Consider the following 26177-nt stretch of genomic DNA (forward strand, 5'->3'; position numbering starts at 1 on the left):
CAGCACACTTTGCCCCTATCCATCTCTTTTCTTACACTAGGTTACATTCCCTCCCAAGAAGGACAGGAGGGATACTCCTACCCAAGCATTTGTACCAGCCCCTCTGTCTGTAGGCACGAAATTTCCTTTTCAAAGGCATGTTAACACTAAACCACAAGAAATGAACCAGACTTACGGGCAGGAAGGTTCTTGGAAGAAAATTAGGCAAGAAAGAGGGAATGCTTTGTCCATCCATCACTTGCATGTCACTGTTCTGTTCTGCATTCCAACCCCTTCCTGCAGCATTCAAGTCTCTCAGGGCTGCAGTCACCTCTCATGTTCGCAAAGGGTTTTTAGGACAGCACCAGCAAGGCCAGGCTTTATCAGCAACAATGAGCTGATTAGGGAAATGCACTTTAAAAACACTCTGTAATTAAGCGTTAGCCTGCTCCATCCAACATCATCCCCAAGGAGTATTTCCAGTTTAAATGAGGGTTTTGGCCATTTCTTGGAAAGGTATCAGTCGCTCTGCTTTCCTTCAAAAAGACAGTAGATAAACTTTTTATCTCTGCCAATTCTACAGAACTAGGCAAGGTTGGAGATCCTGTGGAATGCTGCTCTGGATCCCTGACCTTCAACACTTACTGCTGCTGTCAAAGTTTTGGGCTCAAGCTGAGGGGGAAGTTTCCCTCCTCTCCCAATACTTTCCTGCTGAGAAACTGACTTTCTGGTTCAAGAGCTGGCTTTGCAACTAAAGACAGGGCTACTTTAGACAAAGACAACCCTTCACTTGGCATCCCACAGCTGAGCAGTGGTATTTTCACTCTAAACTTTACCCTAAAGATCCTGAGTTCAGCCAACACACAGGGGATAGCCTCAACACAACTGAAGTTGCCATCAAAGTGATCCTAATCCACTGGTTTTGTCTTCCTCAGCCAGTTATCATTGATGTCTAACAGTTAACATTTCCAGGCTGGTGCATGAACCTCATTCTCATTGACCTGGCTGTACACGGTCACTTCTATTTTAAAGTCTCCAGTTCATTACAAAAGAATTTATGAAACTGAAAAGAAAAACAAATTTATTACAAAAAGCTAACATTGTACCACACTAGTTGGCATACTGTTGAGGCTATACCTTCTTATTTTTCAGAAGGCTTCTAGCCTGAAAAAACAGATTGCTTTTCTTTTGGGGAGCATGAAATCAAGAAGAAAAAGCACATGATTTTTTTTTTTAATTCAGAGTTGATAAGAATATACAAAATGTATTAAACTGTGAAACCAGCTAATCCTTGTATGTGTCTGAACTTAGCCTCCAAGTCTGAGGTCCCAGCCTGGTATAATGCTACATCACAGATCTAGAACCAGTTCCTGCTGGTATGGAATGCTCCCCAGAACAAGGGAAGAGCTCTGACATCTGGATAAAGAGCTTTAAGAGTACAACTAAGAACTTTCAAGTGCATTGTGGAAGCACTGGGGAAAAAACCAAACCCCTCATATCAAAAAAACAGTACAGAAAAATGAGGGTCAACACTCATTTAAGCAAAGTTCCTTTGTAAACAAAAAGCTAAGACATCTTAAAGCAAGGTACAAATCTAAGAGTGCAGATACAACAAAGACACATTTAGAGTTTGCATGTCCTGCTGTGGTTACTTTTAAATTAAGCTTAGAATATAATACAAAAGTATTTCAACTGTAACTATGTTTTCTAACTCCTGAAAGCCAAACTTCCACTACAGTATCTCTAGGAAAAGTATGTGCACTGCATGGATAGAAAAAGAGGCAATCCAAAAGACCCAAAAATCAGCATCGAAGTGGGGAGTTCCCTCTACTGGTTCTCCCTTGAAATTTCATGGCTTGTAGATACCATGCTCACTTTCAAAATTATCACTGCAGGAAAACTGGGAAGATAGAGCATGTTTGGAAAGAACTCTTGAAAATTACAAATTAGTCATTTTAAGAAAGCCAGCTCCACCCCACCATTACTGTGCCTCCTCTTAAGGGCTGTTGCATGAAAACACATCTAGTTTAAGAGTGCTGAATAAACCCTAAGGTTCACTTGGGAGTGAAGATATGTTATCATGTACTTGTTGCATGTTGAGGCACACACTTCCAGAAAACCAATGTTTTACTTGGTAAAGGTTCCTCAGCATTTCTTTTAAAGGGCACAGACATTAATGATATGTTAAGACAGTCTAGGATCCTACTGCTAAGACACACATAAAAAATAAACCCAAAGAATACATGTTATAAAGGGAGAGATGATTCTGGACCCAATCAAAGCCCAGACTTCAAGCAAGCCATTTGATGTCTAAAGCCTTTTTACAGATACTACCTATAAAAAAAGCACAAAACTACTTTATGTGTGCTCCACTGAGGCAGAAGTGACATCCTAAACCAACTACACATTCAATTCTTAACCTGCAAAAGCAAAATTAAACTGATGTTTGCTCACTGAAGTTCTGACAGGTATTAGAAATATTTGTGAAGGGACAAATATAGTCATAATTATTAGTCTGTTATCATTTTACTTGTGCAACATTCTGTATTTATAAATTACACAGAGACCAAGGAGAGTCTCCTGTCTCAGCCCTAGGTCACTGAGCTGATTCAGTTTACCCTGCCACTCTCAGGAGCAACCCTCAGCTCTGATGTTCAGAAAGTTGCTTCCTCCAGTTCAGTCTTTGGCTCTACCTTTTCAGCATAGGTCCTGGTGATCTTTTTCCTTCAGCTCATAAACTCTCACCCATCTCATTTTAGACTTCTGAGATAATTAGAAATAAGAACTACAGTACAATGAACTTCAGATTTAAAATCTAAAGCCTTTTGATCATTCAGGAACTTCTGCCCTAAAAGTGCACACACATTCACACCTCACATTTCACACCACCCTTAGAAAGAGGAAAATAATGTGCAATGAAAGGCATTTACCTTGTGGACGTGCTTGCCTTCTCCACTGTGGACATCAGCCTTGCAAAAGCATCAGTCACTCTGCTGCTTGCATTGGAAGTTTCCAGTTTTGAGGTTGTCAATTCATACAACTCAGGATCCACACCTTATAGTATAAAACAATAATCAGTGATGGTTGGAGGCAAGTAAAGTCATAATTAGTCACAGACCAACTTGCTAGAGACTGCTTTCTGTAAACATCTGAATCATTTATAATTTCAAGATACATGAAAAGAACATGACAGAACATGTTTGTGTTTCTGAAGCATCATCCTCTCTCCCCATCCTTTTTCAGCAGCTTTTTCAGCTGTAGTAGAAAATACATGCCTTGGATCAAGTCTGGCATACAAGGTCTCAGACTGAGAGTAAAACAAACCAGTCTGATTGACTTTTCAGAGTGAAACCTCTATAAAAATGTCAGCTGTGTCAAAAATGGACTGTTTCAATTATTTCAACTCAACTGCCTGTATTAAAAGAACACTGCATGTTAACAGGGACCAACTCTTCACCTAGAGATTACAAACAACACTGGCATGCAACAGAGTGCATTTAGTATCTGGCTTTTCCCTAGGGGTTGTGTTAAAATTTTAAGTGAGGAAAAGAAGCTTTTATGAAACACAGAAGTGGAATGGCATTAAAAAAAGTTACATACTAATATGCACAGGACCACCAAAACTTTTAGTCTGTGCTCCCTTTTCAACTTTCAAGTATTTCTAACACATTAAGAATCTGAATGTTTCAGCCTTGAATTTCTAGCTTCAGTTATCTGAGGTCAGATGCTGAATTTTGATATCACTTTTGTTGCAAATGGATTTCAAATTTTAGCAGCAGAGGTCATTCTGAAAACACTGCAAACAATGGAAATCTGTATGCAAAAAATTATATATGTATGCGCTAAATTCTATCTGTTTAGTATCAAGCATCACATCTCAGTAGGAAGCAGCTCTAGGATTTTTAAATATTACATAGTATTTTTTAAAAAAACTTCTAGGAATTAGAATACCAAAATAAATCAAGATGAAAGACTGTTACAGCAAGTTTTGTTGCATTTGAAATTGCTGATACTTCCGTAGTTACAGTTTCAGATATTTTATACTTCACAGGTTTCATGAAGCATGCATATGTGCCATTCACAAGGTGTTTTTCAAAGACAGCACAGAATTTTTGTTCATAAGCACTGTGTTTATTCAGAGACACCTCTGTGCTAAACAGGTGTCACACTTCTGCCTGCTGGTGTGGACAACACAAAAGCCTTTCATCCCAGTGCAGAACAAACACTGCAAATACTGGGACCTGGTGGTCCTGTGCAGCTCCCCGATACAAAACCAGCATTTATTAATGTTTGCTGATGACTGTATCCAGTTTACTTCTCAGGATCAAGATGCTTTTAGAAGTATTCCTGAAACACCAAAAGATTACTAAAAATAAATGCCAGTGCCTAGTGTCCTGCCTTTACCACCATAACTGCAGCACTGTGTGTGCTAACAGATGATGCTAATCATCCTCAAACCTGCTTTGCATGAGCTCTCTACAAGCAGTGTCTTGACCATTTATCCTTTTGGGACAAGTTAATTCTTCTTTTATTGTGAGGAAACTTAGCTGACCAAAATGTGAAATAAAGAAAATCATCTGGTTAAGTAGCAGGACGTGGAAGATTTGTTCCACATAGTATGAGTTGATTACAAATTAATCAGCTGTCCTTTTAACATACATGTTTTTTTACATCTGGATTTTCACAGTTGATTTGATCCAGTTCCATGCAAAATATCAAAATATGTACTGTCCTGAGACCAGTATACCAAGACTTCTAGAAATGTCAGATGTTTACAGAACTTAGAAATAGGAAAAAGCCTGAATATTCCATAAAATATCCACTTTCAATCAGGGAGAGGAAGCCTTGAAGAAATACACTTTGACTTGCAGAAGCCTGCGAGATCCCATTAAGGTACAAATTGGAAAGCTAATTGAAGGAAGGAACCCTTTGACATGCAACTCTGCAACAAACATTAAATGCAACCATGTAAGTTACATCATTTAGATACTCCCATTTACAGTCCTGTCTTGGGATGTCACTGCTCAATTTACTGTTCTTTAGGCACCTCTTAATCAGCTGCATTTATGTTAAACTATTAACATGAAAAATAAAACAATACACTAAATCTGTGGGAAAATACTAGAAATTAGTAACTCCCTATTCATAATGTGGAATGAAAATTTTTATTAAGAAGTTATTTTGAGTACTGATGAAATCAGACTGAGAAGAATTCCATGTCAATCTATAGCAAGTAAAACTAAATCTCCAAAGAAAGAATAAACTTCTACTGATAAAAGTACCTTCTTTAAGCAAAAAAAAAAAATCTAGCAATTTGTCTTTCAATTATTTTATGTATTTTTTTAAGAGTTGCATATTCTCCATTTTATTCAGATGATGAGAGAGTATTTAAGGAAACCACTGCAAAACCTTAATGAGATATTGAAGGAAAGTTAGCCAACCAAACCCCACACAAAGCTCCTAAACACACACACAAACACACGAGCTGCAAGCCATGAAACAAATGACTTTCCCAGAAACAAGTCAGTAAGAAAAAAAACCCAAAGCCAAACCAAAAGAAATGAAGGAAAAAAAAAGAAAGCACTATAGGGCATACCATAGGAGGTGATACCTGTAACTTGATGAAACAACAACATAAAAAATAAAATGCAATAAAAGACTAACAGAGTATTCCTCCAGTAACACCTTCCAGTGTGCACTCCTTCTGCACAAGCAATAACGCATGTACCCAACTACACAAGCAGTAACAGGTGTAATGGGCACTGGTGACTTGTGTCAGTGGACTTGGCACACACTTACAAAAGAATCTGTAGGACTCAAGTGCCCTGACTTTGCTAGCTGTCACTTCCATGACAAATCTGCCCTCTTTCATCTGATAATGGTATTTCTCAAGGGTGGAATAAAAAGTCATTTAGATTGCCATGCCATAAAATTGCTTTCAGTGATTAGATTTTAAAACTAAAAAAGCGTGTTTCTAAAAAGAAAAAATACCATAATAATTATAATTTCTTTGAAATGTGGGAGGACCCCAAACATCTTATGTATGGGTTTTAAAAATTAAAATCACTAAGAGGAAAAATATCTTTCCTGTGAAGAAATTGATTATCATGGCTTCAGGCATTGTATTGAAGGAGTACTTGCATTATCAATTTAACCTATGCACTGGAACAAATCCCCAAAGTGTTCCCTGAAATTCCTGCAGGAATTTATTCAAAATGTAGGTTTTCACAAGCTCGTGCAAAATACTCAGAGCACGCAAAAACCACGTGAAAAAGGAATTAAATTACTTTCACACATTATTTAGGGAGAGACTGGTGTTTTCATCTCCTTTTTAAGGGAGTAAGCTGCAGACAAAATGCTCTGGGTTCAAAATTAACATTCATGAAGTTCTAATACCCCACAAACATGCAACTATCCTTCTTTTCTATTATAAAGGCTGTTAAAACACCTTTTTCACTGTATTATTGGTAGTAGTAGTCCATGACCTCCTGAGCTGTCATGTATCAAGGTTGATATATTTATATTCACACATGGCTTCCAAACATAATCCTGTAATTTGGAGGCACTCAGAGAAGAGAGCAAGCCTCATATTTTAGGAATAGCCACATCTACACCATTTTTCAAATCTCCTTAAGTGCTTAGAAGAGTTAACTTCTGGAATTTCTCATTGAAACAAGTGTTTTAACATCTTATTTGCAAGAGCATAAAAGCCATTCATTCCTTCAGCAGGTGACAAATACAGAGCTGACAGTACCTTTTAAATACTTCGTACTCGATACAAAACATCAGAAAACAGAACACAGATTAAAGGAAAAACGCAGTAGAGAGACATTTTAGAGAAATGCAATGTAAAACTTCTCCTTGTTTGTAGGAAAGTCAAGTGATGTGCTCATGCTTTTAGTAAGTGGTTATATTCTTACAGTTGTGGTTTGAACACTCTGCTGACCTGGGATTGTGGTGGTGCTGCTAGAGCTACTGTCATCCACGGGCCCAAAGAAATCAAGGTTCAGAAGAGTGGAACCTCCACTAGCTTGAAATTCAGTGACCGTGTTGGTAGGCAGCCATATAGAAGGTAAGCCAAGGGAGGGGTTTATGTGTAAAAAGGGGTAAGACACACACTTGAACATGCAAGTTATAATTAGTACTCAGTACGCAATTTAAAAATCGACATGAAAACAATGCTTACAGTATTAGTTTGTACCTTCTAAAATGTTAACAACTTAATTCAATGCACATTTCCTCATGTACAATGCAGCAAGGAAATCAACACTAGTAACTTCAAAATAGAAATATTTATTTCAATCTAAAAATGAAAGAGAACCAGCACGACCCAGAGAGAGAGATGTGACCAGTTAAAGGGAAACAATATATAGGTCAATTGACAGTTAAAATATAATGGGCTTTTTCTCCCCTCACTGAAATTGAAAGCCATTCTTTCATCAGGAAAACTTAGCAGATCCTCAAATAGCAAAGAACAAAAAGAAAAAAACAAAATTCAAAATTTTATTTAGCGGCTTTAAGCTATTAATTATCATTATCTTAAAGCAGTGTGACCACTGGGTAACAAAGGCCACTCTTATGTCCAGTTCCTCACTGGCAAATTATACTGTTCCCCTTTATCACTAAAACAGAAATCAAACCAAGATACATTTTAAAGTTGTTTGTTAAAAGAAAGCATGATGATTGACTGAAGTAGTAAGACACCAGACAACAGCAAAAGGGTCCATCCAGGCTTTCCTTCAGCACCATGATATTGCTATCCAAACTCTTACACCCCACACATTCTGCAACAACACAGTGTGGCAGCATCAGTGCAGTAAGAGATACACTTTATCTGAGCCTGCCTTTGAACTTGTGTGTTATCAATCAGTTGCTCTCAGAAGGCTCCTTGTAAAGGAGTTTCGTAATAGGTTTCTAGTCTGTCAGTCAAACAAGTTTCCAGAACTTGTTTTATTTCCTTTGCATGCACTTACATTTCTGACACTAGAGGCAGTGGCACAACTCACTTTGCTATTAAAATAGACATTAGGTGAAGGGTCTTTGAGGTGATAACTATATACATTTACAGATATAAATAAGTTCATAGCTACCTCTTTAATATAATAGCTATAATTAGCTCTTTAGAGTAAGCAAAAGTGATAATGAATGAAGTCACATTTTTGAAATATAAAATTACCTTTAAATCTGAAAACTTTCAGCTCAGGAACTGTATATTTTGCAAACAGTTTGTGGTTAAAATATTGTGCTTTGAAGTAGCCTCTTTACAGAAGTGTGTCATTCAGAGGATGTCTAAAGAGATAGCTGACTGGTGAAAAATACTTTTAGGAAGTAAAACTCATCAACCTAAAATGCTCATTTGTTCAGAGTTTCATTATAATCTGCAGTTATACGTAATGAAGTGTTAATATTGCCACTGTGTCACTAGCATATGGCAGGAAGAATACTTAACTTGTATTTTTCAAACTATGTAATACTTCACATAGGGGAACTGTTAATCAGAAAGAAAGCCTGAATTTCCAAAGTTAGGAGTAAGAAATAAGTATTATATATATTTTTTATATGTGTGTGTGTATATATCTTAAAAAAATAATCAGCAGATAGATGTTTGTCTGAACTTTGTAGCGTTCTTATCTCTAGCTCTGGTGCTAGAGGCTCTACGGAGAGACGTACCATCTAAAGGGTTAGTAAGGCCACTGCTACTCCAGTCAAACTGGACAGGTGGTAGAGATTCCTAGAGTTGAAAAGTCAGAAATCAGATTTTATAGTCAGTTCAGGTTACAACAATGCAAAGCAGTTCAAACAACAGATTCTTTAGCGTCTAAACACTAAAAACGACAACTAAATGATCAAGCCCCAACTTTTGGGAGGTGTGTCTTTTCATAATATGCACTAGAGATGAAAAGTAGATTTCTTCTACTACAGGAAGTCCATTAAATACTGATCAGCACAGATTAGGTAACTTCTAACTCAAACAGGATTTGCAAATTAATTAAAACATGAAATTAATAACAAACCTTAAGGCATCATTGAAAATTAAACTATTACTTTCATGGAAGATGAGGCACTTAGCATAAATAGTTATGTATACACAATTACAGGGCAAATTCAGAACAGTGAAAGCTGTCTGTGCATCCCTTCTTTGTCTTGATCATATATATTATTTATCATCAAACAACCAATCATTCTTCTGGTTTGTTTTGCTCTTAAGAAACACAATCCTCACATATGAGCAACAAACTATCACGACCCTCTCCACTCCACCCCCTTTAAAAATAAAAATCCTGCGAGTTATTATCCTTCCACAGTTAATTCATCCTGATCTATATACAAACCATTGGCAGCAATGCTTGAACAAGAGGAGTATGAAAACACTGACTCCTCCTGGGAGCCCATCCTTGCCTTTTGATTTCCTCTTGTTAAGCCTTTTGGACACAAGCAAGCAGCAGGGACCATGCTCTACAGGGAAGGTATGCTCAGGGGCAGTGTGACTTCCTGCAAGCACTGTACTCTCAGGACACAAACTGATGGGACAGTAGCAGAAATGTCTGAAAGAAGCTGAACCTTTTTACTTCTGTACATTACACTCTGCTCTCTCCCCAATGAAGTCAACTGTCGTGAGGCACTGGGAAAGGATGTGCCCTCAACTTCTAAAGAAACAATCAAAGAAAAACAATGGATGCTCTCAGCAACATTCTTTAAAACACATCAGTACTTGTTAAGCTTCCAGTGGCTGAGCCATACCTTCACTTTGCTTTTGTAGAAAATCAGCCTTCATTTTTAATTTTAAAACTTCCAACCATCTGACACTGAAGAAAAATGCAGATTCACTAATTGAGACTGCAGCAACCTGAGGTAGCTCTGTAGCACAATTAAGCTCACTGTAAATTTCCTCAGTGCTAGATGTTTGCAGGAAGCAAAACAAAGGGAGCTGGAGACTTCTGTATTTATTTATAGGAAAGATTTTTCTAAGCAAGACATTTACTATCTAATGTCTCAAAAATACTTTCAGTACTTAGCACAGCTTGAACAGTATTCTCTCCATGGAGGTTAATAAACTGATTCTTCACTTTTTGCTTTGCTTTGGGAATGGTATTACTGGCATTGAAATGATTTGCATGTAGATATAATGTCAGCAGTGTGGAAGTTCCACCTGATGAAGTAATGATCACCATTATCAGTAGCTTGTTTAAACTTTGTTACATGTAAAATATATTAACATTAAAAGGAGTTTGTAGGAAAAGAAAAGGGTAGTGAGTATAACAATTTAGTAGCTTTCTTCCCTGAGCAAAATGAACTCAAATTGAAGTAAAGTGGCTTCCTACCAACTTTTACTGAGGAAAATACCCAGTAGATTTTCTGTCAAAGGCCTGAGTCAGGACTGATGACTGACAGAGCTGCAGGGGAAAAGTGGCAGGAATGGTTTGCCAAGTGTTTGCCTTTAATGATGGTCTGACTCTCAGATTTGACAAGGAAAGGACAAAGGATGTGATGAATACTTCCTAAAACGGGAAAAAACAAGTCTGACTCCAAATCAATAAGAATACACCAAATATATTAGTCTGCTCTGTGGGATGAGGCCACCCTGCTGACTTCAAGTACTTTGGAAAAGAGAGGGTAAGCAAAGCAGCCCTCACCTATACAGATGCTGGCAAGTCCCAGTCTATACAGTAACAAACTGAGTGAAAGGAAAAGGCAGAGGAAAAAGCAAAATTAAACAGAAAGTTTTCTGTTTCTTGCTACCTCAGCCCTAAGAAACACCTGAACACAGGCACTGAAACCTCAGCCAGTGGGAACATACCCAGCAAATGGGAATATAATGTTCAGCCTTTCTGAAACTGTGAGGTTGTTAGGTTACTGCAATTATTATTTTAGTAACATGCTTTAAGGAAAAGTGCCCAGTCTAGGAGAATACTGAGAATGGAGCACATTGCTTTCACTCCTCAAGGCCTTCATCTTCGATTACAGGACACAGTGCAGAAATGAAAAAGTATACTCAGTTGTCAGAATACTACTCTGAATGTTAAAGAAGTAAGAAAGAGGAAATTAAAATGCCTGCCTGTTTTACTGCATCATATTTCACTTTGATACAAGTGAGAGATGTTTTCACACAGTAATTTTAGAATGTATTATGTAAGAGCTCTCATAATCCAAAAGAGTAAAATGTAAATGTTTGTGTCTATGCCAATAATTACTCAAGGAAAATTAAACAAAATAAAAAAAAAGGAAGCATTTTGCTGTCTTAAAGCTGGGCAAAAAGAATAAAGGACTTGTAATACAAATATAATGTCAATATTCAGATGGATCCCAAAAATGAGCATCATACACATTCCAGAAAAAGCTTTACATGCAAGTAATTCATACATTTCATTGTGTGTATTCATTGGCAAAATTTTATCAGTTCTGAAAACTGCTCTTTTCAGACAATCCCTTTACACAGCTGTCACATCTGAGAGAACAGCAAGTTCTGTAGCATCTCTTACCTGCAAATCTTTCTTCCTTACTCTGTCAACAAAGCCACACACACTCTCACACTCTTGGATCTTTCTCACACATATAACTGGAGAGCAGTTCCTGATGGAGCCTTTGGCTGGTGGCCAATAATATGGTAGTTTGCATCTGTCATTGTTAGAAGTCCTGATGGTCTCTTATGTAATTAAAAGTGTTTTTAGAGACTGTCACCCCACAGGGTTTAATTAAGGTTCAGTCCCTAATAGCCACCAAGTGTAAGATGTATATTTCTATTATAACCTGATCCCTAATTCAGTGGCTTTCATGCAAGGAGATGTGCTGCAATGGGCACCTGCAGAAAAGAAGCACTGGTAATTTTCTTCTACAAAGGTCTGGGTCACTGCAGATTTTTATTCCAATATAAAACTTACTAAGTAAAACTTGGCAGATAACCCTACAAAAGAAACGGAGAGAAGAGAATGCTTTGAAGCAATAGCAGAAGAGTAGAAATATCTAAACAACTTTCCTCAAAAAATCCAAAGAGAAGCAGATAAATAAACTTTAAAACAACATTAACCAGAAAACAGTATCAAACCAAGAGAAAGCAGCCATCATTAAGTCCAGACAGCCACCCTTTAGACAAACACTGGAATGTAATTTGCATGCACTGCCTGAAGACTTGGCTGTGATTTAGAAGCCCACTAGAGCTGTACAAAGAAGAAGAGAAAGGCACCTGTCTTGGGTGTCACAATCAAAGCGTGCCTATTTCACCAGCCACTCCTTACACCTGATGTGCCTTGACAAAGCCTTTTACTTCAGCCCTGTGAAGTCTTTGAGACACCATGCTTAGATCAAGGCAACAGTAATCAGGGGATTATTTCATATTCTGTTTACTGCCTTACAGTTATGAGCACAGAGGAACCGAGAAATAAACCCCTCAATGGTCAAGATAAACAACACATCAAAGAAGAATTTAGATTCTACCTTCAAATATAAAAGAGAATGACTCTACAAAAACTATCTTTATACAATAAACTAATGCAACAATCCAGTCAGTGACTTGCTTGAGAACTCAATTTCAAAACCCTTGTCCTTACAGCTTAAATGGCTCAGATGGAAATTTGTTCACTCTATTTCCCCAGCCTAACTCAGTGAGACCCACTGGAGGGAACGAAGGCAAAACATTCATTCAGAGTTTATGTCATAACTAGGAAGAAACATTGCAGCTGATTTGCTGGTTTTTACCTCATTCTATTAGTTCCAAAGTTCTCCGTTTTAAATCTCTGCATGCTTTTGTCTGTTTGCCTACAACAAAACCATTTAGGAGGCATTCCTGTGTTTCTACAAATGTTCTTTCCAGTATTACTTTCGCCTCATCCATCTTCCAAAGTCTTATTCCCTTAGCAGGAAGTCATACACATAGATGCACAGACACTGATCTGTATACAAGTGCCATAAATGCCAGCCCTCAGAGAAGAACTTTTCCCTGAGCAAAGAACATGAATCTGTCAACCAGAGCCTCTCCTTCCAAAGAGAACGGCAATATTCTGAAGTTTCTGAAAATATGGATAAATCTTCATTCTGAAAATGGAGGAATTTAGTGTACCTGGCTAATTACACATTAGCCAGGTACACTAAAGAGATACTTGAATGGCTGCACCTAAATAACTTGCACTTAGAATAAGAAGTTTCAGAATAATTTTAGAATAAGAAGTTTCAGAGTCCACTAAATCTGCCTGTATTTCTACTGATTATTTTAACAATGTTTGTAGCATAGCTCCTAACGAAATGTTTGGGCACATCATCTTATTACCACAACAATCTGGAATATTCTGAAAGAGCTATTTGTACAATGTGATGTGAAACTGGATTTTCCCCAAAGCAAACAGAAGCCATCAATCATTGACAGAAGATGAGACCAAGAAAGAAAGGAGGTCTCTGAGGTGGAGAATTGATTGTTCATGCCCTGAAACTTTCAGAATGTCATCTAACTGTAGTCTCCTAGAATTCTGAATGGTTTCTATCTCTAACCCATCTCTTCCCCAAAAGCTTATTTTAGTGTTTGTCTTTTTGGAAAAGCTAACCTAATGGCAACAGTCCAGACAGACAGCACAGAAGCTTCTCAGATGCGTTCATGGATCACAACTATTGAACACAGATGGCCTTATCAGAACAAACTGTAGGTCAAGATTATCACACTGTGACAAGTAATGGGGAATTCTGGAATTCATAATTACAGCAAAAGAGAGACTCAGGTAAGGAGAGGTTCTTATTTTCAGCACTATGACTGTCAAGCAACTGAGAAAATGGCACTTGTCAGAGATGTTGTTACTTCAGGTTCTCGCAGCTCTCTACTGTTTAGCGTATGGCTTAATTTATGTTTCCTCTTCTGTAAAAAAGAGTATTTTGAATGCTGCAAAAAGACTGTGAAATGTTCCTACTTTCTTACCACACAGTAGACTTCTTCAGGTCAGAATGCTTGCAGTAATCACTGTTGCTACCTTTTCTTATATCCATTTCAGCTGCTCAGTTCCACTACATATGAGGAGCAGCACAGGAAGCACCAAATGTGTATTGCTGTACAAAACAATGTGAGCTCTGAGCCCACTGACAAACTGCTGCTCAACAATGAAAAAGAATTCTCCTCTGCTACAAGCACATCATACTTGGACTCTGCAGTGTGGCAGAGCAAGGACTGCAAGAACATCACTATAGTCACAAGTACCTAGTGTTAAGGTTAAGTGTAGCCCAAGAATAATCCTTTCTGGAATGCCTTCAATCACAAGTCACGAGCATAGCAGCTAACTGAAGATGTTGGGTGGAATAAACAAGACCTGCACTAAGGAGGGACACAGCTGAGTCTCTGAATATGTACTGAGCATCACTGTAATGACACTGAAAATGAAGTATCTCTGCATATCCCATTAGCTTGTTGACAACCACACACATTGCAATGTGCATGGCATTCAAGTGCTCTTCTAATATCCTTATATCAAAACAACAGCAACAAAGAACTCATGAAATTCAAAAGCTCACTCCGAAACTCCTCTGAATTAATTTTGTATCAGACTTTAAAGATAGAGAAGCCAGCAAAGCAACTGTGTGTAACAGATAATTCAATAAAATCTGGCACAAAGGACCAAGAGGCTTCATACAATCAAAAAGTCAGACATGTATGCTTGTAATGACCACACCAAAAATCTCTCTTGAGGCAGCTGGGCTGCTTTGCATGACACTCTGAAGAAGTAAGAAAGGGCAAAAAGGAAATAAACATGAACAGTATAAATGTAAATAGGATCATTCAGAAAACTGAGTGCTAACCAACATGTAGAACAACCTCCAACAATAAGCTCCAGGATAAGCAAAGATGAAGAACCTTAGCCAAAGGTCAGATGAGTCTAACATTACATATAAAATCTGTCTACCTGCCCACTGCCTTTGAGAGCAAACTGCTGTGTAACAGTAAGGATCATCAGGACTCTGAAATGGTGGCCACCAACTGCTACAGCCTCATCACAGGGACTCCCAGTCACATATGAAAAGCAGATCCAAGAGCAGGACCTCAATCTGACACAACCAACACCTGCCTTTTACATATAGGTGTCTTTGAATTCACCATCCAGATATTTTAAACATAAAGAAAGAGACAATGCATCCCGTTATTTCCCTCATTCTTTCTTTGCCTCTCCTCACCCTTCTCTCCCTGTTTTTTTACCTGGAACTGATCAGACGCACATGTGTTCATCTCTGGTGATACAGGAGGTGTCTGTCCTATTGAAGCTATTTTTTCTGCTGCAGATATTGGTTTCAAAGGTTCCTTGGTAGGTTCTAACATACCCTGAATAAACAAGCAAATAAATAAACAATCTGATTTTTAAAAATAACTTGCACACACAGACACACACATTTACAGACATTTCAAGAACTGCAGATGCCAAAAACTAGAACACACTACTAGGTAGTACTACCCTCAACTATGGGCTTGGGGGTAACCATGTATCTCTGGGACACTTTCACTGTATTGAGATGGAGCAGGGGAAAATCATTGTGGGTCCTTAGGACTAAGAAACATTTTAGAGCTAGTAACAAAAACCCAAACGTTGAGCTGGAGCTTGCTTTCGACTTTCAGTAAGGTAATTTAAGCTGAAGAAAACAGTTACTTGATAAGGTGATGTCTTCTCCTCCCAATTGTGTGTAGACTATTCCAGAAATATCAAATGACCCATCACAAAAGTACAACTGCATTCATTCAATTTCAACAATTAAGTAATCCAAAAGAAACAAACCAAATTATCAGTTTTCAGAATGATACCAAAACCAATAATTACTGAGATGGCAATAAATGCATTAAGAAGCATTAAGAAAATAAACTCACAGTTTTAATTTTAAGCAAACATTTCAAATATACATAGAATTATGAAAGATGTCTGAAATCTGATCTTGAAAAAAATTGAGGGTGAGAAGAACTACAGAAAGCCTAAAGTTTGCACTGAGACATGCCAACAACCTGAGAAAAATGAGAAACCCCCAAATAAAAGCATGGGATTTGCAACTACAGCATTTTAAACCATTCTCAGGAAGTCACTTGCCAAGACCAACTGTCTCACAAATGTTTCTACACCTTATTATGGGAGCTTTGAGTTTACCCACCAGTTAAATAATTTCTTTTGGACAGCAGGGAAACACAGAAAGCAATGTGGAAACAGAAAGCAACGAGCCACTTTACTCCTACTGCTATCCAGCTTATTGCATGCAAAAGTATATAAAAAATTTAGGAGACAATTAATCAGCAACAACAATCTGCTGCAAAAAATAACTGCATGTGTTGCAAACATAGTCCTGCTCACAAACAGGAAGAAAAAAGCAGTATCTCAGAGTTGTTTTAACTATCTGTATCAGAATACCATGTTAACATCCAAAGAAGTACACAAGCTGACCTTGATGCACCAGAAAACTGTAGAAGTCACTCTATAAAATTAACCTATGTAATTAAATCAGTCTAATATAAACCAAAGAAAACTATTTTTTTACTCTTCCATTTGTAGATGATCATATGAAAACACAGGTGTGTTTGTCTGTGTGTATACATATACATGCACTGTTTTTTTGAGAAAAAAAGAACATTTATTCTGCTTAGACCAGCAAAAATCACAAACCTTATCTTCTCCCTGTTTTTAACAAATACTTCTTTCACTTAAAATCAAGTATCTGCTTGCACACGTAATGAAAATTATTTATTGATAATTCTTTTCTAGCATTTCTACTGATACCTAAACCATAACTATACTCACAAAAATATCTTTCAGCACACTTGGTGTTTAATGTCACTTAATATATTTCATTATATGATGTTGCTGGAACTATAACAAAAAAAAGAACACTAAAAAAAGCTTACCAGTCCTGCTGCATACATGGGTACTATAACAGGCTGCTTCTTGTTGCCTGTAAAGAGCTGATAAAACAACAAAGAATTTACTTAAGAGTTTCTTCTATGTCAGTGATGGAAATGTTTTTCAATGCTACATAACTTGAGTAAGGTTAGTATCACAGAATAAATGCTATGTTAATTACAACACAATGGTTAAAAACTAATGCAACTTTTTACATTAATAGGGCTTGGAAAAGGTTGCCAGGTGGTCTGTCATGAACAACCATGTTGTGTGCAGCTATGCAATTAGGAGAAGGCATTCACACAGAACACCTCCACCTGATTCTACATATAAAGCAGCTTCCTTATTTAGAAAGGCAGTTTTACTAGCAGACTCACAATATTTCTTGTGTCAATTCCCAGGGAGCACAGAAGCTTTTTGTTGCTGTGGGAGCCACCCCACTGGTATCTCAGTCCATACGCATCGTGGATGTCCTGCAGCTCTGTCCACACGTCCATTAGTTCCCTGCACAACCCATCATAAATCAAGTTATTATTCAGAAATACAGCTTAGCAGCCTTGAATATTTATTCTGTTTTTTAATGCAAGTGACTTACTATACATTCCAATTAAATTTATGCCCAAGCACAATACCCAGGGGAACTAAAACTGCACAGTGTTCTCAGAACAATTATAGTTCAGACTTCTTACTGGAAAATGATGTCCACGGCAGACAGGACAAAGCCTGCTTAGCCTTCATCATCACATGAATAAATACAGTAATTTATAGCAAGTGTAACTAATAAGACATATTTGGTTAATTCAGAGACATAATTGAAAAGAAGATGATAGGCTGCTGAGTTGCTAAGTGAAGTACTCCTGGAGTATGTCATCACTGAAAACAAGAATTCTGATAGATAGCTGATTTTCACTCGATGGCTTCTCAAAATACTTGAAGCAAACATCTCATTTTAAATTGCTGCCATACGTGTTTCAAGTTCATCTTACATTTGTTCCATTTTGGTTTCTTACCCAGTACTTCCTAAGGTCTCCTCAGTTGTTATCTGCTTTTCACCTGCTTCCAGCAAATGATTCAAGGAACTTATTTCTTCTTCAATTTCAGCAACAGGAATGGAAGGAAAACAGACTTCAAATATTCGTTCCAGACGACTTAGCAATGTTGTCTATACCAAAGAGAAAATATTTATGTCAAGTTTTGCAAACTGCTACAAAGATAAGTCCAATACTACAGCAAGATGGAAAACAACTTATAGCTAACACAAGATTTCACTTACCACAAAATATTAACTGCCAGAGGACCACAAGACTCTTTAAACATCAAATATAGGCTAGGATCCTGTACACTTACTGTTTGCCCTCTGCAAAGTGAGTTCTAACAGAAGTGTCCAAAGTCACTCTGTTAGAAATTAGCAGAAAATGCACACAAGAAGATTTATGCTATATAAGGATAATGTCTCAGCAATATAAACAGCATATATTGGAACTAATGGTTTCCAGACATTTTAATTCCAAAGCATGCACTAGGCCTTGACAGATGGATGTAACATGAAAAACAAAACAAAAGTCAAACAACCTCCTGCCCTCACAAGAATAAAAAAATGCCCCCCATTTTTTCTGACAAGCATAGTATGCTTTCCTCTTTTCAAGTTCTTCCCTTACATTTCTCTTTTCTCTTTAGTATTTCCATATAGGCAGGATTTCAACTTCTTGTACCTCTGTTAACTGGTCTTGGACATCAGATGTACTAATGATATGGAATTTTTTTTCAACCCATTAAAAACAGGTAAACATCAAGCTTTTATTATTTATTACAAGACCAATTTCAATGGTATTTTTTGAAAGGCATGCTTGTAAAAATTACATTAAAGCCTTTTTAAATGTACTCATTTTTGCCAGAAACACCTGAATCTCTTTTCTTGCTAAGGAAAGGAGGCACAAGCCTGGCATTCAGTGGAGTGTTTCCATCTTTCTAGTTTAGTGTTCCTCAACAACCACTTTCCCAGTGCTCTGCTGCAACACACACAGGGCAGCATCCAGCAGCTCCAGCACCTGCTCTTCTACTGGGGAAATGGAAAAGAAACAGAGTAGGCAGAAATCCCAGGAGCATCCCACAGCATGTGCTGTTTTAGCTGTGCCAGCAGAGCCCTCCTGTGGAGATGCTGCATATTCCAGCAACAATGCTGAGTTTACACACATAAGCCTCAAAACAGAGGGTTTTTGTTACAATTGAGATGATTTAAAGTTCAAAAAAGGAAGGCTGTAGGAGGAAGTTACCTCTTTTAGTTAGGCCAATTGATACAACTGGGACAAACCTTCATGCAGCAAAATATCTGCTTCACAATTCCAAGAATTATCTGCAACATTTCTTATTTGAACTTTTAGCTGAAAATTTGCCTTGTCTCTCATCTCAGCTAAGCAACTCATTGACCATGTACATCAGCAAATGTAACAGAGGTAAACATGTTATCAGAATATCTGGATTCTGTATTGGAGTTGGGATGATGAGTCAGGAACTGGGATGGAGTCTGTCCAGACTATTCTTTCTGTTCAGCCACTAACTGCAAAAAACAGGAAAATGAATTGGCTTAAAGCATCAGCTCTTTAGTTTTACTGCCTGTGAAAGAAATGCCTGAGAGGGAGAGCCACCAGGTACAATCACTTGCAAACCATAATGTAAAAATGTGCAAAGATCTGAATTCAGAGCATAGAGCATACCTGACTCACCCCCCCCCTTTTTTTTTTTCCTTTTCTTCTTCATTACCTCTCTGGTAAATTCTGACGATAATGAGCCATGTTCTACAGTAAATAATTTTCCTTCTAATCATCTCTCAATGCTCAGTCATTCTGGCCACACACTAAGTTGCAATACATGTAGGCTGTTTCCTGTTTGTTGACCAGAACTAAGACACTACCTTACATTTTTAGGAAGTAAAACTAAACAGTATTCCAGATTCTAGTCTAATGCTTTAACACACTAAAGCATACTCTGCTTCCATTTTAAACCTTAACTCTGCCTACAATATATCACTTCCCCTTATCTTATATTAGCAGGTGATGCTTACTTCATTTCCGTAATACAGCAAGAGTAAAAATCCCCAGGGAAAAGCAAGAGGCAGATGAATGGCATTGGATCACAGAAACAGCAAGGCATCACATTTCTTGAAAAGGATCAACATTTGAGAACATGCTAGTGACTAAAAATATGCTTGCTTGGGTAATGAAAGAACTAACAGAACATCTCCAAGAACCAAGCAGAATCTCAGTCAGTGTCACATTTCAAATTTGAGTTTAAGAATTTTGCCAAAATTTCAGGAACAGTTTAACTATAGCATTCTTTACACTTCCTGTCATCTTTTCTAAATTCCCAGCGATGCTTAGCCCTTATTTCTATATGACAAAGAATGGTTTCCATAGCAAACCAGAATAATTAATTCTGTATGTGCAAATGGACAAAGGGATGAGTGCACAAACACACATCTCCACACAGTGGCAATGGAAGCAGCTGAACTTGTTTTTGTAATGAAATTACAAAGCAACTGAACTTGTTTTGGTGATGAAATCCTGTGGTCACAGCTTCCAGGTGCTAGGGGCATCACCAAGATTTTAAAGCTGGTGTAAATGTCCACCTCCTACAAACTCTAATCTATTGTTGCATAAATCAGACTGCAGGAAAATACTGTGCATGACCAGAAGTAATGTCATGTCTGTCTTTCTGGAAAAAAAAGAAAAAGGCAGAAACCAATAATTTTTATCCACTTCTCATGTCACTAAAAGTATTTGATACATAATTGTTCTCCATGGCCATTCAAGAAGAATAATTCTTGAAGGCACTTACAGAAGATGTGAAAAGGCTACAGCTGCCATTAACATTAGCTGTGATTCTCCAAACAGTTGATAAATAGATAAGCAAATTTATTTATGAATAAATTTAAAGACTCATAGTTTCTGTAAATGCATTTTAGTAGGTGCTTAAGACATGTGGTAATCACCACCAGAACCAAACAAAGTATCAGAGATGCTTTTTTTTTAAATAAGCATAACCACAGGATTAGAATTTATCTCTGTGGCAATTAAACAGGAGTTAAGATCCATCCCTCAGAGCTGAAAGCCCTAAGTACTTGGTTTACACAATTTGTTTTTTCTTCTTCTTCACCACAAGGTCATAGAATCCAAGAACTCCTTCAACACAGCAATTCTTCACTGACCACCCAGCACACCAAATCCTCCCCAGCTGCCCCCACATGAACCCAACAGTGACAGGTCACTGCCTTTCTTCAGAGCTAAGAAAAGAGGAGATAATAAAATTTGCCATAAAAACAACACACTTGAGCCCCACTACAGAAACAGTGGACACAAATGGCACTTTTCACCATGTAACTGCTGTAATGCTTCTGTGGGTAAAGTTTTGGGGAACTCTGTGTGCAAGAGAGGAAAAAACCCAGTCTTGATTCTCACCACAGTTCTGGTCCCATATAAGTTGTGGAGCAGACACAAAAACTCATCCAGGTGAATTCCCCTTCAAAGAGTGGAGTGGCACTTTGTCCTTCCACCCTCTCCCCTTTCCACTGGAGGGCACAGCCCCATTTTTTAACACAAGCCCTTATTGTCTCTTAGGAAATCTCTCATATCCCACAGCATCTCTGGCAGCCTCCAGAGGTGCTTTAAGAATGGGAGAGTCAAAAACAGAGCATGCCTTCAACCCTCCTCATCCTGCTGCCAAGAAAAGAGGCCACAGAGGAAGCAACACAAACTCTGGGCTCTTTGCCTCTACCAAACACAAAACTGGAAGATCTAAGAATAAATAAAACCAGTGTAATAGTTAAATTGTTGAGCATGTTTAGATATTCAAGCTTATGTGAAAAGTAATAGAAGAAAAAACATATTAAAGGAGATGGAAATGAGCCTATGAAAGATCTAAAATGCTAAACATATAAAGTAGGAAAGGAATGAAGTCCATATGGACATGACTGGTTTCTGGTTGGAACTCAAAAGCTGAATAAAAGCTCTCAAAAAATGACAGAACAAAGCTCAGGGGCCAAGAAAAGAAAATTATTAACCACTGAGATTTTATTTAACTTAAATCATGAACTCACTGTTCTGCAGAGTGCCTAGCACAGCTTTTTATGACTATTTTAATAAAATAAAGGTTAAATGAGAAGCTCCCTTTGCTGGGTTTTTTAACAACCAAATCACATTTTCCAGCAACACATTTGCCTGTGAGAAGCCAAGTAGCCATTTACTCTTCGACCTTCACCATGTGTGTGCATGGGATGGGTGTATTTGGGGTTTTTGTTTGGTTGGTTTTATTGATGTTCTTGGAGTATTTTGGGGGGGGTGGGTTTGGGGATTTTTTAAGCGCTAAACTTCATGACCATATAGCTAACACAAGGGAGCTGAAGAACCAATTTCAATAGATGCAACTCACCATGGGGAACACACCAACCAACACCCTCAAAATTTTCTGGACTCAAGCATTAAACAAAGCTAAATGGTCAACTAAAACCCCATAAGCAAACGAACAAATCCCTAAGTTCTCAATTGAATGGGGACAGTTTTTTTCTTTGAAACAGCTTATGGATTGTTTAAAATATGAATCCATTTCCTTTTCACATAGCAACAATTTGTTTCTTTGTCTGATGCACAGGCAACACCTCAGAAGCAATGGGAGAACAGCTGCAAGAAAAACTCCTGAGTAAAGAAGACAAGCAAAGCTTACAAAGAAAACTAGTTTAACTTCTCTTGTTTCAAATGTGATGGCTTGCCTCCATCCCCACTTTAAAAGCGGGTTAATACAAGGTAGTACCATATATTTCTTAAATGTAAAAAACTGAATTGAAATAGCTGTTTTTATTTACACGGGAAATTTATAATGGAAACACTCATCCTAAACTGAGATTTGCAAATCAGAAAGAGGATGCCACAAGAGCTAAAAAAACCTTCGTCAACATAAAATGAGGTATCAGATTTTTTTTTACCAATAACTTAAGGAATTAAAGAAGGCAATGTTAGTCCTAAATATCCCAAACCCATTTTAAAAGAGTAACTATAAAAGTTTTGAGCTCAGCTGCAAAGCAAACCTGAAAATGTAGTGGCTTAAGGGGAAAAAAAAGGTTAAGACTTCTCTTTTTACTGCTTGATCTGAGAGAGTTAGAAACTGCAGGGAAGCTCAGGCTAGAAATACGAAGCTGCCTCTCTCCTTCGTGCTGGGAGTTTCACCATTTATTCTCCTTCAGCTGAAGAATGCATCAAATATTGCATCTTCCATGCAAGCAAAGTATAGTTTAACAGTTATTTATTGTGACTACATAAAACTCACTGACCATTTCAGTTTGTCACGTTGTTGTTATCTACTGGTGTTATACTAACTTTTAAGTCAGACTCCAAGAGGAAGTACAGCAGATGACACTTACGTGTACAAAATGGAAAATAATTTTGTCCATAAATAGTAATGCTAAAACAACCCCCTCTCAAACTATTTTCTTTTGCAAGATTCCCCTCAGCCACTCTGTTCTGAAAACCAGCAATTACTGGCTACTTTTAATAGTATGATTTTTACTGTTATACAGTTGCAAATACTTCAGAACTGTGCTATGGACTTAAAACACCCAAACCTTTCCAAAAGGGTATATTTACATAAGTAGCCAGTACTATTTTAATTTACCTTGCTGAATTGAGGGGCTGAAGTCTTTATGGTCACAATTACTTTTCTCCAAAAGGATGCTCATTGCCCAAGACAAAGCACACTCCAAATGACAGTGATCCAGGGTTTTCTTTGTCTGGGTGCCTATTCATGGCTCAGTAACTGTGCCTCGCCCACACTGATTAATCTGAAGAGGCAGAGCCTGCACAGGCTCTCTAATAAGTGGAGAACCTTAAAACCCACTTGGAGGACTCTTCACCTTTTCCTTCATCCCTTGCCAGGATTTGTTAAGTTTCAGGTAAGATCTGGCCTTCCAACCAAGCCCTTCTTTAGCTCCTATTGCTCTGGAGATGCCCATGCTCCTTGCACACAGGCAGGCACAGCCATATTCCCCACCCACACGATTACCATGGATTATTACTGCTCTTGTGCCTCACTGCTGAATCCTATATATATATATGTATATATATATATATATATATTCTTAATGCAGCAGATAACCCCCTCAGCTGACTAATGTTCAGCATTATCTCATGGAAAAAGCTGCACTACAAGCCTTATATTCATCATAAACAAAACTTGGTAGTGTGCAATTAGATTTCATAGAAGGGACTAATGCTTGTGCAGATTTGCTCAAGACTTGTTGGATCAACCATTTCACCCACAACTACATCCTAAATCTGTTACTGAACACAAAGGCACATCTCCAATGCAAAGTGCAGCCACACTGAAACCAGGCATTAGGTCTTTTCAGCTGCAGACAGAAACTAAATGGATTAAGGTATATGTAGCATTAATACGGGTTCAGATGGTAGTCTGTGTGCACACCATGCCCTTCCTCCTCTCCCCTCCACACAGAACTACTGAACAGAAGAGGTCAGCATGTTACAAATCCTGCACTGCAAATTGTGAGCAGAATTCAGAGAGCCTGAGACCAGAGGCAAGGAAGAAAAGACCATGATCTTTTTGCCTCTACATATGACTATATAAGGTAATTTTTGTGAACTTCCTGCCTCTTAGTTTCATCCTTTATATTGTATATTTTCTAATAAAAACTGGATTAAGTAGTTGAATTGAAGCAAAGCCCATTTTTAATTAAAGATTATACCAAATCCAGAGTCTTTAAACAGTTTGCCCATCATACATACATCGTGCAATCAAGACTGCACTCAGAAAGCGCAATATTTTACTGCCATCTCCACATTCAGAATCTACAAACTAAGAAACAAAGGAAAATACAGAGACCTTTTCAATGGAAACTTGAGCTACTGATAAATAACTTTGCTTTCATGCTGCATTCTGGATGGATGAAAATTGCTGTATACATTATTTCCACATTCAAACAGCAGTGCTGCTGGCTAAGTATCCTTTTCAATTTTCTGCTTTTGCAAAGAATTCCATTAGGATCATTCTGTTTATAAACCATTCAGGATTCTTTCATCACCACATTACAGTGACGCTCCCAGCCTCACCATCACTGACCAGGTGTATTCAGTATCTTGTAAACGATCCCAGCTCACCTTTAGCCTAAGCTGAGATCTCAATTTCCCCATCTATCTCAAGTGTCTAATACATGCACTATTTGTACACAGCCTGCTCCCTTTGGGTTGCTACAGCAAATGCTTTTTAGATCTGCCAGCAATACATTGATGCAAGTTATCCCCTCCTCCCTATCCTTCTTTAGGCTGGGTAATAAAAAACTTTGTTCTCTTCCCTCTCACCAGATTTATCTTGCCTGCCAGTATTTCTGCTCTTGCATCAAACAGCTGCAGAACCAAGTTTAATACCTGCCAAACAGAAGATTGGCAACTACTTTAAAATGTCATATTTTGTGTTTTGACCTTAGTGACAACCTCTTAAATGACAGCAAGGAAGCTGATCAAAATCTGAGTTTAATTTTACTAAGATTCTACACTAAGAGTACCAGGGCTGTCTGCTGGCTCCTGCTGACTCATTAGTTAACCTCTGTTTCTAACAGCAATTTAGCAAACTGTGGCTCAATGGATTATAAACAGAATTACTATTTAATCTTAAAACAAGGATTTTTTAATATAAAAAAAGTTTTGGTAGATCCCTCCGAAACTTCAAGCACTTATAAAATAACTACTGCTTTTAAGAGTTAACTGAAAAAAAAAATGTAGCAATTGACACTGCAAGGCTAAGGAAACTATTGCAACAGAGAAAACATGTCCAGCTCAACTTCCTCTCCAGTTTATTTGTGTAAAACATTCTCTTAGCTGTACTTCCTCACTGGCAGAGGAGGGAGAACATCACTTTAGATTCAAACAGTCACAACTGACTGTAGCATAAAGAGAAGGAATAAAAAAACTTGGAAGTCTTAAAATTTGCTTTACTATTAGACTTCATGGCAGACTTTAAGTAAGGAACTTCCAATTTACTTGACTTTTGTTAAGGCAGGCTTGGGGAGGGAAAACTTAATTACAGAGCCTCTGAAGGTTCTGTTTTTATAAATATCTACATTCAGAAGTGTTTTCTATTGAAAACCTATCATAAAATTACAGAAAACTTTAAGTGAAAATAAATATTTGAAACCTTCACGCTATCCCTAAATATTAATTAATTAAAAGAAAAAAGGGATGATTTACTAGAATCATCTCCCCACCCCATTTCTTTCTCAGATTCTGGTCAGTCTTTCAAGTGGCAAGAGAAACAATTGAGATTAATTACAATAATCTTAGTATTCTCCAATTTTATGGGTGA

General features: G+C 37.7%; 1 protein-coding gene across 3 annotated transcripts in view; it reads right to left on the minus strand.

The window, feature by feature from the left end:
* AFTPH (aftiphilin) overlaps positions 1 to 26177 on the minus strand; it is a 42453-nt gene that overhangs the window by 3998 nt on the left and 12278 nt on the right. Inside the window, exons 3-9 of one of the 3 annotated variants that reach the window (XM_030944999.1) lie at positions 17828 to 17979; positions 17195 to 17321; positions 16823 to 16879; positions 15143 to 15265; positions 8650 to 8710; positions 6926 to 7009; positions 2910 to 3033 (exon numbers count right to left, since the gene is read on the minus strand). In XM_030944999.1, the coding sequence (XP_030800859.1) occupies positions 2910 to 3033; positions 6926 to 7009; positions 8650 to 8710; positions 15143 to 15265; positions 16823 to 16879; positions 17195 to 17321; positions 17828 to 17979 (728 nt within the window). The remainder of the gene's footprint in view (positions 1 to 2909; positions 3034 to 6925; positions 7010 to 8649; positions 8711 to 15142; positions 15266 to 16822; positions 16880 to 17194; positions 17322 to 17827; positions 17980 to 26177) is intronic. The other 2 variants (XM_030945000.1, XR_004060587.1) reach the window with 2 other exon arrangements.

Source organism: Camarhynchus parvulus, chromosome 3 (genome assembly GCF_901933205.1).
Source record: "Camarhynchus parvulus chromosome 3, STF_HiC, whole genome shotgun sequence".
Lineage (NCBI taxonomy): Eukaryota > Metazoa > Chordata > Aves > Passeriformes > Thraupidae > Camarhynchus > Camarhynchus parvulus.